The sequence below is a fragment of the Argentina silus genome (genome assembly GCF_951799395.1).
Source record: "Argentina silus genome assembly, chromosome: 18".
NCBI classification, from domain to species: Eukaryota; Metazoa; Chordata; class Actinopteri; order Argentiniformes; family Argentinidae; genus Argentina; species Argentina silus.
The window spans coordinates 7,658,071-7,674,056 of NC_139672.1; the positions used below are offsets into that span (position 1 = coordinate 7,658,071).

Consider the following 15,986-nt stretch of genomic DNA (forward strand, 5'->3'; position numbering starts at 1 on the left):
TAGTTGACACTTTGGGGTCCTTGACGCTTGCTGCCTTAGAGGACAACATTGGGCATTTCTCAGTGCTATTGGGCCCATGGAGTTGTACACCTGATTTACTAATTTACTGTAATCCTCAATCCCCCACCCCCCCCCCCCACCCCCTCTCTCTCTTTCTCTAAAAGATTATTTATTGGCCCATTAAAATGCACTTATCTATGAAGGAGGACACAGAATGATCTGTATTGGTAATAATGGTATGCATATTGACACTCTTATCTTTACTGCTGTTCTAGGGAATATACAGCTCCAAAGTGCACAGAGATATTACCTAATCAGGTCAAAAATGCCATAGGTTTTTTTTTAGGAACATGCAGCTGTACCTATTGAACATGACACTAGCCATGTAGGGCTCATACTCAAATGCTATGGTTGCATGGTTTGCATCTCACAGTTACTGTACGTGCTCCGGTCTGGAGTGACATAGTCAAAGTTTCAAATGGACTCGATGGAATCTACAACATTTTGACTACCTTAACAAGCGGAGACAGACCGTGACATCATGTGACACCGCCTTAGTACAGTGCTGTCATTACAACGTGCCATCCTATGGGTGTACCTCAGTGGGTCCAACGTCCTTATTTATTGTTCCTTCACCTGCACAGATGTATCACAACTGGACAGGTGAAAACAGATTCCAAGTAGGGCATCCTCCAAATTACTTTCACCTATCATGTGTTTTCAAACCGTGCAGATGAAGGAAAGGAGACAAGGCGAGGTAGCCATTTAGACTACTGAGATGCACCCTGACGTACCTTCTCACCCTTTCCCTTATCACCACTTATGTCCACCGCATATCAGCGCATCATAAAACCAAATGTTTATATATCTTATCTGAGCTTCTGTGATAAGGCTGTTTACATAGTTTACACTGGGGCTGTGATTGAATCAACAGGTGGACATAAGGGATGCATTTCAAGGGAAACACCCAGTGTTACGTGTTCTCCATAAACGAAAGTGATTTGTGGATAATGTTGATGAGCATTTGATCACACGTTCGTTCTACTCTACCTAGCATGTTATGCTGTTCCAGTATTCATCTTTTTATAATGGCAGTTATTTCACTGTGTGTGTGTGTGTGTGTGTGTGTGTGTGTGTGTGTGTGTGTGTGTGTGTGTGTGTGTGTGTTTTACTGTATCAGTCAAGTCCTCCAATCCTGTAGAAGGGTAGGACTAGAGATTTCTAAACTAATAGTGTCCCCTTGTGGATCATTGTCCGTATAACATGTTATTGGGACGTTGCACGCCCGCTTATCGCAACGTGAGGCGAATCACACGATACAAAATAACGTAAGCTGTCATAAGCATCCTATTCCCTGCCTATCCTAGACAAGGAAGGCAGCGTGTTTAGAGTGTTAAACTTATTTTTACGAGAGAATCTACAAGCATCAGACAATATGGTAAGTCGATTTTGGAGCAATTTGCTTGATTCTGGTTTTGTTGTCAGTGGATCCAGTCAGTGGTCTTGCCTCTGGTTGTTTCACCAGTCACCGATTGAAAGGAACCTGAGCCGGGTGAAACAAGCTCCGTTATCCCCAAGATGGATGCTCCCCTGGAACGGCATGACGATGTTAGAAAAGCCGCAGTTTACAGCCAAATAAACGAGATAGCTACATTGATCGATGGCTCAGATTAATGTATGCTCTATAGGGAGGTCGTCTGTTTCAGTTTTAGCAGCTGTCAAAAGATGGTTGCATCGAAGCAGCTATTAAATGGTGGTTTAACCAGCTGGCTTTGTTTTTGTGGCAAGTTTCATAATGCTGAGCCTGACTATCATAGAGATGGTAACACAGTGGAATGCTCGGAATAGTCTCTGACATGCGAATGTTCGTGTGGCATTTAATCAACATTATTTAATCATAGGCTGATCTGGCCTTTTTTCGTATAGAATAAGACAGCTGGAAGCAAATGGGTCAACTTGAGGTTTACATGATTGCGCAGATAGGAATAATTTATGTCCCATAATCATGTGATGTCCGGCAGTTCTCGGTGGTCCGTTTCACAGCATTGCATCAGCTGCGTTCATTACAATAGATGCGCTGATAACCCATGAAACAAGACTATTCCACCACGGTTGAGTCATACATGTTCCCAAGATAGTCGACTGACGGTTCCCATCCCGTAGTTGCGTGGGCAAATAAACTGCTGCAGGTGTTTCTTCATATTATCTTTAAATGTGTAATGCATTAGTCGACCAATTTCAGCCAAAATGATTGGCACTTGGATTGGTGGTGATTATGATAGGCCTACTCTAACCCATTTCAACAGGTGTAGAGTCAACTGCAAATATGAACAATATGCCTTTGTTGAGTTAAACTAGGTCTGTCAACTATGCTGGATGTGTAACAGCCCAGTGGGCCTACAGATCAGCTCAGGTGAGTTCAAGTCAGTAAGGAATGTTCAGTGGTGGTAAGGGTTTTCATCAATCAACCAACTGTCTGGCCTAGAGGGTTAGACTGTCCTTCTACCTGTCCAGTCCGAGGGGGCGGCTCATGCATTTGTAAACAATGTTATGTCATGTAATGGCAATGTTATCAAATATGATTGATTGATTTAAATTAAATGGATCAATCTCCGCCCTATAGGTGAACTTTACAGTGGACCAGATCCGTGCCATCATGGACAAGAAGTCCAACATCAGGAACATGTCTGTGATCGCTCACGTTGACCATGGGAAGTCCACGCTGACGGACTCGCTGGTGTCCATGGCAGGCATCATCGCCGGATCACGCGCCGGAGAGACCCGCTTCACGGACACACGCAAAGACGAGCAGGAGCGTTGCATTACCATCAAATCCACGTATGTATAGCTGTCTGTCTGTCTGTCTGTCTGCCTGCCTGTGGAATGAATTCAGCCGCAGTGGTCATTTATCCCGAATGTATGACCCCTGCCCCTCTCCCCTCTCTCAGGGCCATCTCCATGTACTACGAGCTGGGCGAGAGCGACACTGCGTTTATCAAGCAGACCAAGGACGGCCCCGGGTTCCTCATCAACCTGATCGACTCCCCGGGCCACGTGGACTTCTCCTCTGAGGTCACGGCGGCCCTCAGGGTCACTGACGGAGCCCTGGTGGTGGTGGACTGTGTCTCAGGTAAACTCCTCTAAATCCCTCTTTCTCTCTCTCTCTCTCTCTCTCTCTCTCTCTCTCTCTGTATGGTCCTGTGTCCCCTGGCCCTTTCTCTCGATTGTTGGGAACTCGGTTCCTCGCGTCCTCTCCTCTCCTCTGTTTTTTTAGATATTCTCCTCCGATGCGTTTGGAGATGGAATCGAGCAGAGAACGGAGAGGAGAGGAACGCGATGGATCGAGTTTCGAGAAAGGGCCCTTGTGTGTATTTCTGCATGCGTCTGTCAAGGCCGTGACAGACAGCTTAGCAGTTGCCGATGCCGGGTTCAGTCGGGTTTCTGATGCTTTGCCCCTGAGTTTCACTTCCATGCTTGCTATCCATCTTTATGTTTGGCAGGAAAGAAGGAAGGAAGGAAGGAAGGAAGGAAGCCAGCCAGCCATTCTGTAGCACCTCCCCTCTCAATTGCGATCGGTTAACGGAAGCGGCTCCCCCCCCCCCCCCCCCCCCTCCCCTTTAAGTTTTGGCCTGTCCAAGCTGAGTGGAGTATACGTGAACGCAGCGTGGAGAGGTCGCCGCCCATCTGCCATTGAAAGTGAAGGACCCCCCCCCTCTCGCCAGTTCCGTGCCAAACCCGCGTCACTCGGTGTCCGGTAGTGGTAGATTGTATCTCAAGCGAATATTCTCTCTCTCTCTCTCTCTCTTTCTCTCTCTCTCTCTCTCTCTCTCTCTCTCTCTCTCCTTTTCTTTCTTCCTTTCTCTCTCCCTCTCTCCCTGCTGTCCTATCCATCTCTTCCTGTCGTTCTCACTCCCTCGCTCTCTGATGGTGTCCCGTGTCTCAGCTGAGAGGAGGAAAGCGACCAGGTTTTTTTTTCATTCTGTCCTCTCTCCCCCCCCCCCCCACTCCCCTTTTTCTCTCACTCAATCACTCACTCACACACACTCTCTTTTTCTCCCGCTCCCAGGTGTGTGTGTGCAGACTGAGACAGTGCTGAGGCAGGCCATAGCAGAGCGCATCAAGCCGGTTCTGATGATGAACAAGATGGACCGGGCCTTGCTGGAGCTGCAGCTGGAGCCGGAGGATCTGTTCCAGACCTTCCAGAGGATCGTGGAGAACGTCAACGTCATCATCGCCACCTACGGAGAGGATGAGGGTGGACCCATGGGCAGCATCATGGTGAGAGAGGGAGACACACACACACACACACACACACACACACTACCTAAAATTTGACAATTCTGCCACTGACGGTGGGGAAATATGATATGCTTTTGATAGCATATGCTTTTGCGATGCTTTTGGGGCGGCAGGTTAGAGAGGCCGGCCAGCAATCGGAAGGTTGCTGGTTCGATCCCCGCTCCAGGAGGGAGCCGGATGTGAGCTGGTGACTGGAGGGTTACTGGCATCTTATCCAGGTGCCTACCACTGCCGTTGTGCCCTTGAGCAAGGCATTTAACCCCTAACTGCCCAGCGCTCTGTTCTCCTTGGGGGTGTGCATGTGTGTTGTCTCAGAAGGGGGGGGTGTGTAGTGCGTGTGTGAGAATTGATTGCATGGAAAATAAACAGTCTTTCTTTCTTCTTTCTGATATTTACACAGACAGCGGTTAATATGAACATTGCCTTTTTTTTCTCCCCAGATTGACCCGGTGATCGGTACAGTTGGGTTTGGGTCCGGTCTCCACGGCTGGGCCTTCACCCTCAAGCAGTTTGCTGAGATGTACGTGGCCAAGTTCGCTGCCAAAGGAGACACTCATCTGGAAGCAGCAGGGAGGTGTAAGAAGGTGGAGGACATGATGAAGAAACTGTGGGGAGAAAGGTATCCACACACACACACACACACACACACACTCATTCTCATGCAAAAACACACACACACACGCATACATGCATACATACATACATACATACATACATACATACATACATACATACATACATACATACATACTCATGTACACACACACACAGCATTGCAAAATGCTGGTACAGTACATCACATTGTGCAACCCTAATATGTACAATATCCCCCCTTTTAGGTTTTTTGACCCGGCCACAGGCAAGTTTAGTAAGACACCTAACGGCCCCGATGGTAAGAAGCTCCCTCGCACCTTCTCCCAGCTTGTCCTGGACCCCATCTTCAAGGTAAGAGGACATATGACTCTCCTGAAGCAATGGGCCGGGTGGAGTCTAGATACATGACTTGACTAGTATCAATAATGTCAGTCACAGAGCACTTTATAATCCACTGACCAATGTGTTAGTTGTGTTCCCAGATCTAAGCAAGTCATTCTTCAATTAGCCAGTATTAAAAGCAGGTTCCTAATTGCGCCTCCCTCATGTTATTCCCCCCCCCCCTTTCTTTCTCCCTCCCTCCCTCCCTCCATCCCACCCACCCTCCCTCCCTCCCTCCCTCCCTCCCTCCCTCCTTCAGGTGTTTGATGCCGTCATGAACTTCAAGAAGGAGGAGACGGCCAAGATGATTGAGAAGCTGGACATCAAGCTGGATGCTGACGACAAGGAGAAGGAGGGCAAGCCCCTGCTGAAGGCGGTGATGCGTCGCTGGCTGCCTGCCGGAGAGGCCCTGCTCCAGATGATCACCATCCACCTGCCTTCCCCTGTCACCGCCCAGAAGTACCGCTGTGAGCTCCTCTATGAAGGGCCTGGAGATGATGAAGCTGCCATGGGTTAGTGACACACACACACACACAAACACAATCAAACATATGCACGCATACGCACACACACACACACACACAAACACAATCAAACATATGCACGCATACACACACATACACACACACACACACACACACAATCACACCATCTTTTTGGTTGGCATGCAGGAGAAAAGTCCCATAAGTGAATGATCTCCCGATAAAGGAACAATGGTGCTCTCTGCTCTCCTGTCAGGTATCAAGAACTGTGACCCCAAGGCTCCTCTGATGATGTACATCTCTAAGATGGTGCCCACCACTGATAAAGGACGCTTCTATGCCTTCGGCCGCGTCTTCTCTGGCTGTGTGTCCACCGGCCTGAAGGTCCGCATCATGGGACCCAACTTCTCCCCTGGGAAAAAGGAAGACCTCTACGTCAAGCCCATCCAGAGGTGTGTGGAATGTGTGTGTGGAATGTGTGCAGAGGCTATTCAGAGGTCAAAAGCTTTTGAGCGTTAAAGACAAGGTGTGTGTGGTGTATAGACTTAAACATTTTTTTTTTTCAAATCCTTTATGCCCCCCCCCCCCATCTAATTTTCTCCTTCTCCCCCCCTCCTTTCTCCCCTCCACCCATCCGTAGGACTATTTTGATGATGGGGCGGTATGTGGAGCCTATTGAGGACGTGCCATGCGGGAACATTGTGGGTCTGGTCGGAGTAGACCAGTACCTGGTCAAAACTGGGACCATTACCACCTTTGAACAGGTATACACCACATCCCCTTTGCAAATGAATGAATGTAAAACTTGATTGTAAAGGAAAAAAAAGAAAGGATCAGTAGAATGCTCAAGAGTCAGCAACAATGGCGTCCTGCACCTAAAGCGGCCCAAACTCTCTTGACGACTCTCTCTGCTGCCCCCTACAGGCCCACAACATGAGGGTGATGAAGTTCAGCGTCAGCCCCGTGGTGAGAGTGGCTGTGGAGGCCAAGAACCCCGCCGACCTGCCCAAGTTGGTGGAGGGCCTTAAGCGCCTGGCCAAGTCTGACCCCATGGTGCAGTGTATCATCGAAGAGTCTGGAGAGCACATCATCGCCGGAGCTGGAGAGCTGCATCTGGAGATCTGCCTGAAAGACCTGGAGGAGGACCATGCTGGTATACCACTGAAGGTGAGGGGGGAGGGAGGGCGGGCATCCTGCTGAAGTACAGAGAGACTTATCCATTCTGCTCCTCCTGCTCTGCTTTCCCTTAGACTGACACTCTCTCTCTATCTCTCTCTCACTCTCTCTCTCTCTCTCTCGCTCTCTCCCTCCCCCCCCCTTACAGAAATCTGACCCGGTGGTCTCCTACAGAGAGACCGTCAGCATGGAGTCTGACCAGATGTGCCTGTCCAAGTCCCCCAATAAGCACAACCGTCTGTACATGCGCGCGCGCCCCTTCCCCGACGGCCTGGCCGAGGACATCGAGAAGGGAGACGTCTCCCCCCGCCAGGAGCTCAAGATCCGTGCCCGCTTCCTCGCCGACAAGTACGAGTGGGATGTATCGGAGGCCAGGAAGATCTGGTGCTTCGGACCGGACGGAACCGGACCCAACCTGCTGATGGACGTGACCAAGGGCGTCCAGTACCTCAACGAGATCAAGGACAGCGTGGTCGCTGGCTTCCAGTGGGCCTCTAAGGAGGTGGGTGGGAATTGTAGTTTTAGTTAGTTGAAAAGGTTGTACTAGTTGTAGTTTAACTACAGAACTGAACATGGCAGCATTGTTGTTGTGGTTACCAAGTGAAGTTGTTTTGTTTTGAGTTGAAAAACATTCCAATATCCAATCCTCCTGTCCTGCAGGGTGCGCTGTGTGAGGAGCACCTGCGCGCGTGTCGCTTCGACATCCATGACGTGACGCTGCACGCGGACGCCATCCACCGTGGAGGTGGTCAGATCATTCCCACCGCCCGCAGGGTCCTTTACGCTTGCCAGCTCACCGCTCAGCCACGACTCATGGAGCCTGTCTACCTTGTGGAGATCCAGGTGTGTGTGTGTGTGTGTGTGTGTGTGTGTGTGTGTGTGTGTGTGTGTGTGTGTGTGTGTGTGTGTGTGTGTGTGTGTGTGTGTGTGTGTGTGTGTGTGTTCTGTAACGTTGCACCCCCCTGACCTAGCCTATGACATGTCTGAGTGATGCGTTTCCTGCTTGTACAGTGCCCGGAGCAGGTGGTAGGCGGGATCTACGGTGTGTTGAACAGGAAGCGAGGTCACGTGTTCGAGGAGACCCAGGTGATAGGCACACCCATGTTCATCGTCAAGGCCTTCCTGCCCGTCAACGAGTCCTTTGGTGAGTGTGTGTGTGTGCGCGCCTCTCTGTGTGCCTGTCCTGCCTATGTTTTTGGTGAAGGCCTTCCTTCCCCCTCTCCCATTTACCCCTTCCCCCTCTCACTCTCTCTCTCTCTCTCTCTCACAACAGGAGTGTTTCAGAACAGTTCACATTCTTTTAACAGTGTTTCTTCTCTCTCCTCTTCTCCCCTCTCTCTCCCAGGGTTCACAGCAGACCTGCGTTCCAACACGGGAGGCCAGGCCTTCCCCCAGTGTGTGTTCGACCACTGGCAGATCCTCCAGGGAGACCCCCAGGACCCCACCACCAAGCCCTTTGGGGTCGTGGCAGAAACCAGGAAGCGCAAGGGCCTGAAAGAGGGCATCCCCGCCCTCGACAACTTCCTGGACAAGCTGTAAACTCTGTACCGGAGTTGATTACCAAAAGGCCGCTCGCCCCTCCCCTCCCCGCCCCCTAGGCACTCTGAAACTATTGGGATAGGTATACAAGATAGCGAACATTCCACTTAGCCTATCAGAGCTGTGGAGCTGTGACCATACAGTATTTGCTTATATCTACGTAATCTTTTCAGATTTATATGACGTACCCTGGGTAAGGGCTAGGGGTTGAATTAGAATGGGATAGTTGTTTTACTCCCATTTTTTTTCTCCTTGCTTCCCCCTCCCCCTCCCCCTCCCTTCCACTGTCAGAGAGTGGGGGAAGCGGCTAAACGGTGCACTGTGAGCACAGTGGCACTGGCCTCTACGGAACCTGGTGAAATGAAACCACAGATAATGTGTCAATCACAATAAAAATAAATATAGCAAAGGTGTTTTATTTGTTGTTGGTTTGTCTGGACTTGTCTGTACTCAAGTTGTGGGTAGGGACACGGACACGGAACACTCAGAAATGGGTCCTCCTGAATTTGAATGTGTATTTTGTAAGAGCTTTTGTGCCTTCAATAATATGCTCACATTTTCACAGAAGCGAAAGTCAATTGTCTTCTTTTTTTCCCACAGCTAGTTTCAGTGTCAGTCTTGTCAAGAACTGTTGAATATCGCATGTCATGTTTGCTGAATGTCAACTTTATTGGATGAGTCATTGTTTTGACAGTCGTCACATAGAAATCATGTTAGAAATCACCCAGAACCTTTGCATAACTGAATAGGAGATACAGGAATATTTCCTGCCTTTTGTTCAGGAGAAAATTGATCATAAACACTTTAATAAAGCCTTGCATTTCCCATCTGACACAAATATGAAAATGACCAGAGAAAAGATCTCCACAAATGTTTCAACACTTTTTTTTTTTTTTTTTTAATCCATCATGAATTCAAACTACATCAATAATGTTAATAAATGTCAGTATAATATAATATACAACCCATAAACCTCTGTTGTGAAGGAAAAATATTTTCCAACCATACATTTTAAGACAAGCCTAAGATGAAACATGTCTGAAGAAGAGTTAGTGTCAATCCAATGTTAGAATGGCCAGACCCCTTAGGTCCAAGTGCAGGATGCCATTTACCCACATTTACTAAGTACTTGAATACAGTAGATCTGAAAGTATTGGATATGTACTATACAGGCGACATGGTAGTAATAATAATAATAATAATAATAATAAACCCACCTTGCCCACATAGGCTGTGTACAATCCTTTCAGCTCTACACAAGTACCTGGCGGTAAGGGGCTAGGGTTCGATTTGGAACTGGGGGCAGGAGTGAGTCACTGATCAGTGATCAGCGCAGACCAATGAGAAGGATCCTATGTGGACAAACCTGATTGAGAATATAACAGTCTGTACATACATACACATACTGGAGTCCCCTGGTTAAATACACCTCTCTCTCTCTCTCACTCACTCACTCACTCACTCACTCACTCACTCACTCACTCACTCTGATGCTGTTGGCTACAGGCAGGGTCAAATACACTTCAACGCTTTCTTACTTTCCCCCCAAATAACAGTCAACAGTTGCGACCAGTTTAAGACACTCTCACAGTCCTTTCTGAGTTCTAACCCCAAGAGTCACATTATTAAAGCCCAGTCCCCTCTCCCTTTCTCTCTCTCAGCAGAAGAGTTAGTTGTTGTTGTCATGCTGAAACAGGCAGATATCCCTCCCCCTCAATATCAAGCTTCTCTTAATGGCCAGTGGGACACCGAAGGGGACTGAGAAAGGTAGAGAGACACAAAGAGAGAAGACTGTCTCAAATAACACCCTATTCCCTATGTAGAATACCACTTTTCCCCCAGAGCCATTTGTCTTCACATGTGACAAACAGTGGTAAACTATACAGAGAATGATAAGAGTAGCATTTGAGATTCGCCCAGAGTCCCCCCCCCAGCCCCCTCCTTGTGGGTCATAAGGTGAGAAGCCATGGTGAGGTCAAAGGTGACTATGTGTAGAAGATGACCTCTGGGATCTGTCCGTCCTCCACCGAGGTGCCGTTGTTGTTGCCCGCGGCGTAGCAGAAGGTGAAGCAGGTCTTGGCGCCGGTGGAGGACGACTCGTGGGTCACCTTCCGCATGCCCTTCGTCCCATAGTGGGAATCTGGACCCTGAAGAAGGGAGGGAGGGAGGAAGGGAGGGAGGAGAGGAGATAGAGGGATGAGGATGGAAGGATGAAGAGAGATTCAAGATTGAAACATACAAATGATTTAGATTTTTTTTATATTTAAAAAAAATAAATAATAATAAAGTAAAAAAAAGTTTACTGAGCTTGACTGTAGTGCAGCAGTGAAGTAATGTGTGTGTGTGTGTGTGTGTACCTTAAGTGTAGCGCAGGCAGTGTAGTTGACATTGGGCAGTATCTCGACTGGCTCTTTGAACATGACTCTGAATGTGTTGGCTAACCCATCACAGCTGAAACCTGTATCGTTCTGACCCAGCACCGTGTTGCTGTCTGTATGAATGATCTGCAGGGCACAGAAACACCACAGGAACACAACATTACAAACACATGAATCATACAATCACACGTGTTTTGTAATATCCGAAAAGTCAGACGCGCTTGCCTCAACACTGCTAGAATGTGAAGAAAGAGGGGTTTGTTTTCAACAGACAGGACCGTACCTGGATGTTGACTTGGTAGTCTGTGGGACCGTGTATGGAGCCGTAGAGGCCGAACCCTACCACGAATATCCTCCTGTTCACTGAGAAGCTGGAGGAGGAGGAGGAAGACGAGAGAAGAGAGAAGAGGAGGTGAGGCCCAGAGGGTCAGGCAATCTCCTGAGGTCTGGAATAATATCAATATGTTTACAGGAATATTATGTATATGTTACAGTATGTGATTGTGTGTGTGTGTGTTCTCACCGTATACGGTCGCTGGTGCCACTGTAGCCCCAGCGGCTCTCCACCTGGCCGAAACGTGTAATGCTGCACTCCTTCCCGCGGAGGCAGCAGCGAGGCCGGTCGATGAAATCCACACGGGGCTTTGGGTTCACAGTGAAGTGGAGGAACAGACTCACCACCTCCCTGTCTGTCAGGATACTAGACTGGGCCGGGCCTGGGGAGATGGAGGGAACAATACACCATACACATAGTAATACGTCAGTATGACACGCTGTGTAAGGGGGGAGATATAAAGATACATGGGACTCTCAGAAGAAAGAGAATGAGGTTTTGCCTGTCTGTCTGTGTGTCTGTGTGTCTGTCTGTCTGTCTGTGTGTGTCTGTCTATCTGTGTGTCTGTCTGTGTGTGTGTGTCTGTCTGTGTGTGTGTGTCTGTCTGTGTGTGTGTGTGTCTGTGTGTGTGTCTGTCTGTCTGTCTGTCTGTCTGTCTGTCTGTGTGAGTGTGTGTGTGTGTGTGTGTGTGTGTGTTACCTGCGGCGAACTCCTCGATGGTCATGAGGGGGAAGCGGATGAGAACGAGGGCCTTGCCCAGGACTCGGCGTTTGTTCTCTGGGGTGGGCTGTAGCTGCTGTCTGTGGGTCTCTGCATCTGCCCAGCGCACCGCCGCCACAAACAGACGCACCTCCCTCACGCCCAGAGTGTCCCTCTCCAACACTGCCACCAACGTGTCTGAGCAAGGGAGACATGAGGGAAGGAGAGTTAGACCGAATATATGCATTCTAATGCATCCAAGTGAACTACAAAATCCAAAGTAAACTACAGTACCCAGATCTATGTCTGTGAAGCCCTCGGCAGCGAGAGCGTCTCCAGTGTTCTTATCAATGTTCTCTAGGCACAGGCTGGCAAGCTGGGGCTCATCGAACAGTCGTGCCTGTAACACATATACACACACACACACACATCAGAGAAAATAACACTATGTATGTATCACCATAATAATAACACTCGCGCCAATAAGAATCATGTTTTGATAATCCCCAGACAGTATAGCCTAGCTGACCTGTGTGAGCAGCATGAAAGCGTTGTCTGCCCGCAGGTTCTTCTTGAGGAACTCCACACAGTGAGCCTCCAGGGCTGGCACTGCGTACTTCTTGGCCGTGTAGAGAGTGGTCATCACCGTCTCAGGCCCTATCTGGACATCATCAGAGTACAGGAACCTGGGGTGGGGGGGGGGGGGTGGGAGATCATCAACTACAATGGGTACATACTATGCATGCGTCACAGAGGTGGTTGGGGTGAACTAAGCACATGATTATATGGTCAAAATGCGAGAGAGGTCCTAATCTGATTTATGGGAAAGGCTGCAAAAGTTATGCCAAATGCAATATGTGACAGAATAACATTTGGACAGACCAGTAATGATAAGTCTTACTTCAGCAAAGCCAGAAAGGCAGCAGGCTCAACATCTGGCAGCTCGATTTCTGTTGAGGTGGTCGCCATACCTCCGTTGAACATGGCATCGAAGACTGCACTGCCCACAGCGAGAACGAACCTAACCAAAACAAGTCAAAACAAGCACAGGAAATAGAGACACATTTCCGTCATCATTTCCCACTTGACATCTCAGTTGCGCCTGTGATTTGAACATCGGATAAACAAATGGACACATCGAATCAGTAAGCGTAAATCTTACCTATGTGCGGGTATTCGTTGTACCCCCATTCCTTTGCCAACCAAAAAATGAACGTCACTGAGCACCTCGTTATTGAAGAGGAAAGCAAACCTCTCCTTCACGGTGCTTTTCGTTGCCTGCCAGTTGTACACTGGCTCACGATAGACCAAAACAGCCGCGGAAGCTGGGGCGGCGGACAGCGAAGAATGTGACGCTGGTACGGCCGCGGAGGATGCATTCGATGCTGCGGTAGCTTGCATGTTTGACGCAGAGGTGGCCATCGCTCCCCCGGCCGCCCCTGCTACCACGGCGCCTTGAGCTGCCGCCTGCTGGATAGAGTTCTGCGCAATCGGTTGAGATCCTGCTACGACACCGTTGCTTTCGCCGCCACCAGGCCCTGACTGCGGGTTGGGACGCCTGGCAACCCCCTGTGCCCCTCCTGCCGTGCCGACGTTACCACCGTTGGAAGAAGGCATGGAATAAGCACTGTTGCTGGGTTGACCATTCCCCAAAGGCCCTGGACCGGAGAAATTTAAGCAAGGGGGCCTGCCACTGTTGTCCCCAGCAGCCATCTTGAATTTGACAGCTTGAAGGGGGCGGTGACGTAGACATAAACAAAACATGGGCCACATTCCATACCAAACCTCAAACAAGGATACTTCACTGGTTCTGTACAGTCAATCATAAGCATTCATAGACTGCCCTATCATATTCCTTTACCAGAGAGTAAATATACTACATATATTACATACTATATTTAGACAATCGTAGCGCAAATAATAGCCAATCATGTGGCAGGGACCGTTTATTTGTCTTTATTATAATTTGTATAAAACAGTAAATGTACAATATTTGCCAGACACCTGGAGATATGAGCATAAGTAGACCTATTTTGTTAAAAAGATAACAGTCTGAGTCATTACTAAACACACGTCACATAAGCATTGGAGAAATGTAATATGCTGACGGTCTTGTCCCTTTTACATGGAGAAAATAAGGTGGCCACTGAAGGTACTGTAGTGGTCTCCATCGTCATACACCCATGAGTTTGTCCAGAGTCGTACATAGACCACTTCTCCCACCTCCAACAGCAGTGAGACTCCATTGGAGGAACCCCCAAAATGAGAAGGTTGGTGATTCCAAGCCATCAATACATGCTGTCCGTTTTTAACCAAGATAGCAGCATTGGGGTGTGAATTGTGACCACTGCCATAGACATTCAACTGGAACTGGTAGACACCTTTTACTGGTGCTGTGAAGAAACCTGTATTTGAGGGGGGAAAGACATTCAACACATGAGTTTTGCATTACATTTTGAAGATCTTTCTAACATTAACAATCAACCTGATAATATTATTTATAAGGCTGGATTCCTTGCGTAAACTCCTGACATCCTGACGTCAGTTATGCAACATTTTCCCTTCATCACGTCTCCCCCACACCATTGGTTAATGATGGATATGTATCTTTTGTAATAAAGAAATATAAATCAAAGATTATTTAATTAATTCAAGCTGAAATCATTGTATGATTATGTTTACATTGTTGAATAAGTAACTAAAGCTGTCAAAAAAATTGCGATCCTGAAAACTGTATACACTACTTTAGAAGTGTCTGCAGCGTAAAATACAGTACCTGTATTTGGGTTGTAAGCATTGCCAGTGTTTGTGAAGATGTGTCTGTAGATCAGGATGGTTTGAGTGTTGTAGGGTCCTGTGTGTCCAGCTCCTGAAGCCAGTAGTGACGCTGAGAAAGCCACCTTTCTGACTGTGAGACATAGATGAGATCACATTACCGGTTGCTCTGTTATCATGTCAAATAAAAAAGGAATCAACAAGCATTTGATATAACAAAATGTATGGCTAATGGCTTATAGTGCTGTTTGAAGTAAGGTTGCTGCTACCTGGTTTGAATGACAACACAGTTTAATGTTGGGAAAAGATTACAGTAAATGACAGCCACCTTACCTTCATGCTCTCTTTTCAGCTCGCCCACATGTTCTTCCAACACTTCCACCTTTCCAGTGTGCGCTACAACGACAAGGAATAAATAGGGCTTTTGACTTTGTGATATATTCATTGGGACGTGGGGAGATCATTGATACTTTATCATGGATAAATATTATAGTTCAACCCTGTTACCTTCATTTTCTCTCCGCAGAGCCTCCACCTGACTGTCTGTGATGTTGGACCTGATCGTCATAGTGTCAAGGGCTGCTAGTTGTTCTGGAATAACGTTGGATGATCAGAAGATAGAGTAAGAATGACACATTTTGTGTTTGAAATTATATTTTGAGTTGACAACACTGCGATCAATTCTGTATCTTCATATATCAAAGTATTACGGTACCTTCATCATTTCTCCTCAGTTCTTCTACCTTGCTTTCAGTCATTTTTGAGCTGGTTTTCATAGCAACAATTTCAACTGCTTGGGCTGAAATCGTAGAGAGAGAAAAGATGGAATGAGAGAAATAGATTTATTTCCAACATGTGAGATTATTGCATAATCATATATTATAATTATGTTGTAAGTCTACTGTAGGTCCATACATATTCCACATACATCCCACACAATACCTTCAGTTCTTTCCTCAGTTCAAATGTCTCAAGTATTTTAAATTTGTGTGTGTGTGTGTGTGTGTGTGTGTGTGTGTGTGTGTGTGTGTGTGTGTGTGTGTGTGAACTCTTGTCAATGTGTATTATTGTGCATATTTAAACTGTGCTGGGACTACTTTATAGTTCTTTGTATGTGCCAGAATAACACATATTGTAGATCAAATCTAAATGTAATGACAGAGGCTTCGCCAGAAGAGGGAGCTATTCACATGGCCCATGGAAGTGGTAAAGGAGCACACACTAAAAACTGACAATTTGCTCCCACATGAACTGTGTCAAAGTAGCCTACATTCTCCTGTTACTATTTATGGGTATGGTCCAGTTCCTCAGTCCTCAAAGGAATGTAAC

General features: G+C 47.6%; 2 protein-coding genes across 2 annotated transcripts; one reads left to right on the forward strand and one right to left on the reverse strand.

Moving 5' to 3' along the window:
• Positions 1 to 1,336: 1,336 nt before the first annotated feature.
• Positions 1,337 to 8,889, forward strand: eef2b (eukaryotic translation elongation factor 2b). Its single transcript, XM_083689737.1, has 14 exons — positions 1,337 to 1,438; positions 2,624 to 2,838; positions 2,949 to 3,130; positions 4,067 to 4,278; positions 4,740 to 4,918; positions 5,139 to 5,244; positions 5,534 to 5,786; positions 6,013 to 6,208; positions 6,397 to 6,520; positions 6,681 to 6,923; positions 7,081 to 7,434; positions 7,593 to 7,775; positions 7,944 to 8,076; positions 8,278 to 8,889. The coding sequence occupies exons 1-14, from the start codon at positions 1,436 to 1,438 to the stop codon at positions 8,469 to 8,471; spliced, it is 2,577 nt and encodes an 858-aa protein (XP_083545863.1). The 5' UTR covers positions 1,337 to 1,435; the 3' UTR covers positions 8,472 to 8,889.
• Positions 8,890 to 9,592: 703 nt separating this feature from the next.
• Positions 9,593 to 13,927, reverse strand: btbd2b (BTB (POZ) domain containing 2b). The gene is made up of 9 exons (XM_083689738.1): positions 13,045 to 13,927; positions 12,784 to 12,903; positions 12,412 to 12,568; positions 12,177 to 12,282; positions 11,883 to 12,080; positions 11,373 to 11,565; positions 11,133 to 11,220; positions 10,829 to 10,975; positions 9,593 to 10,618 (listed from the first exon to the last, which is right to left on the reverse strand). The coding sequence occupies exons 1-9, from the start codon at positions 13,653 to 13,655 to the stop codon at positions 10,457 to 10,459; spliced, it is 1,782 nt and encodes a 593-aa protein (XP_083545864.1). The 5' UTR covers positions 13,656 to 13,927; the 3' UTR covers positions 9,593 to 10,456.
• Between the last annotated feature and the right edge of the window lie 2,059 nt (positions 13,928 to 15,986).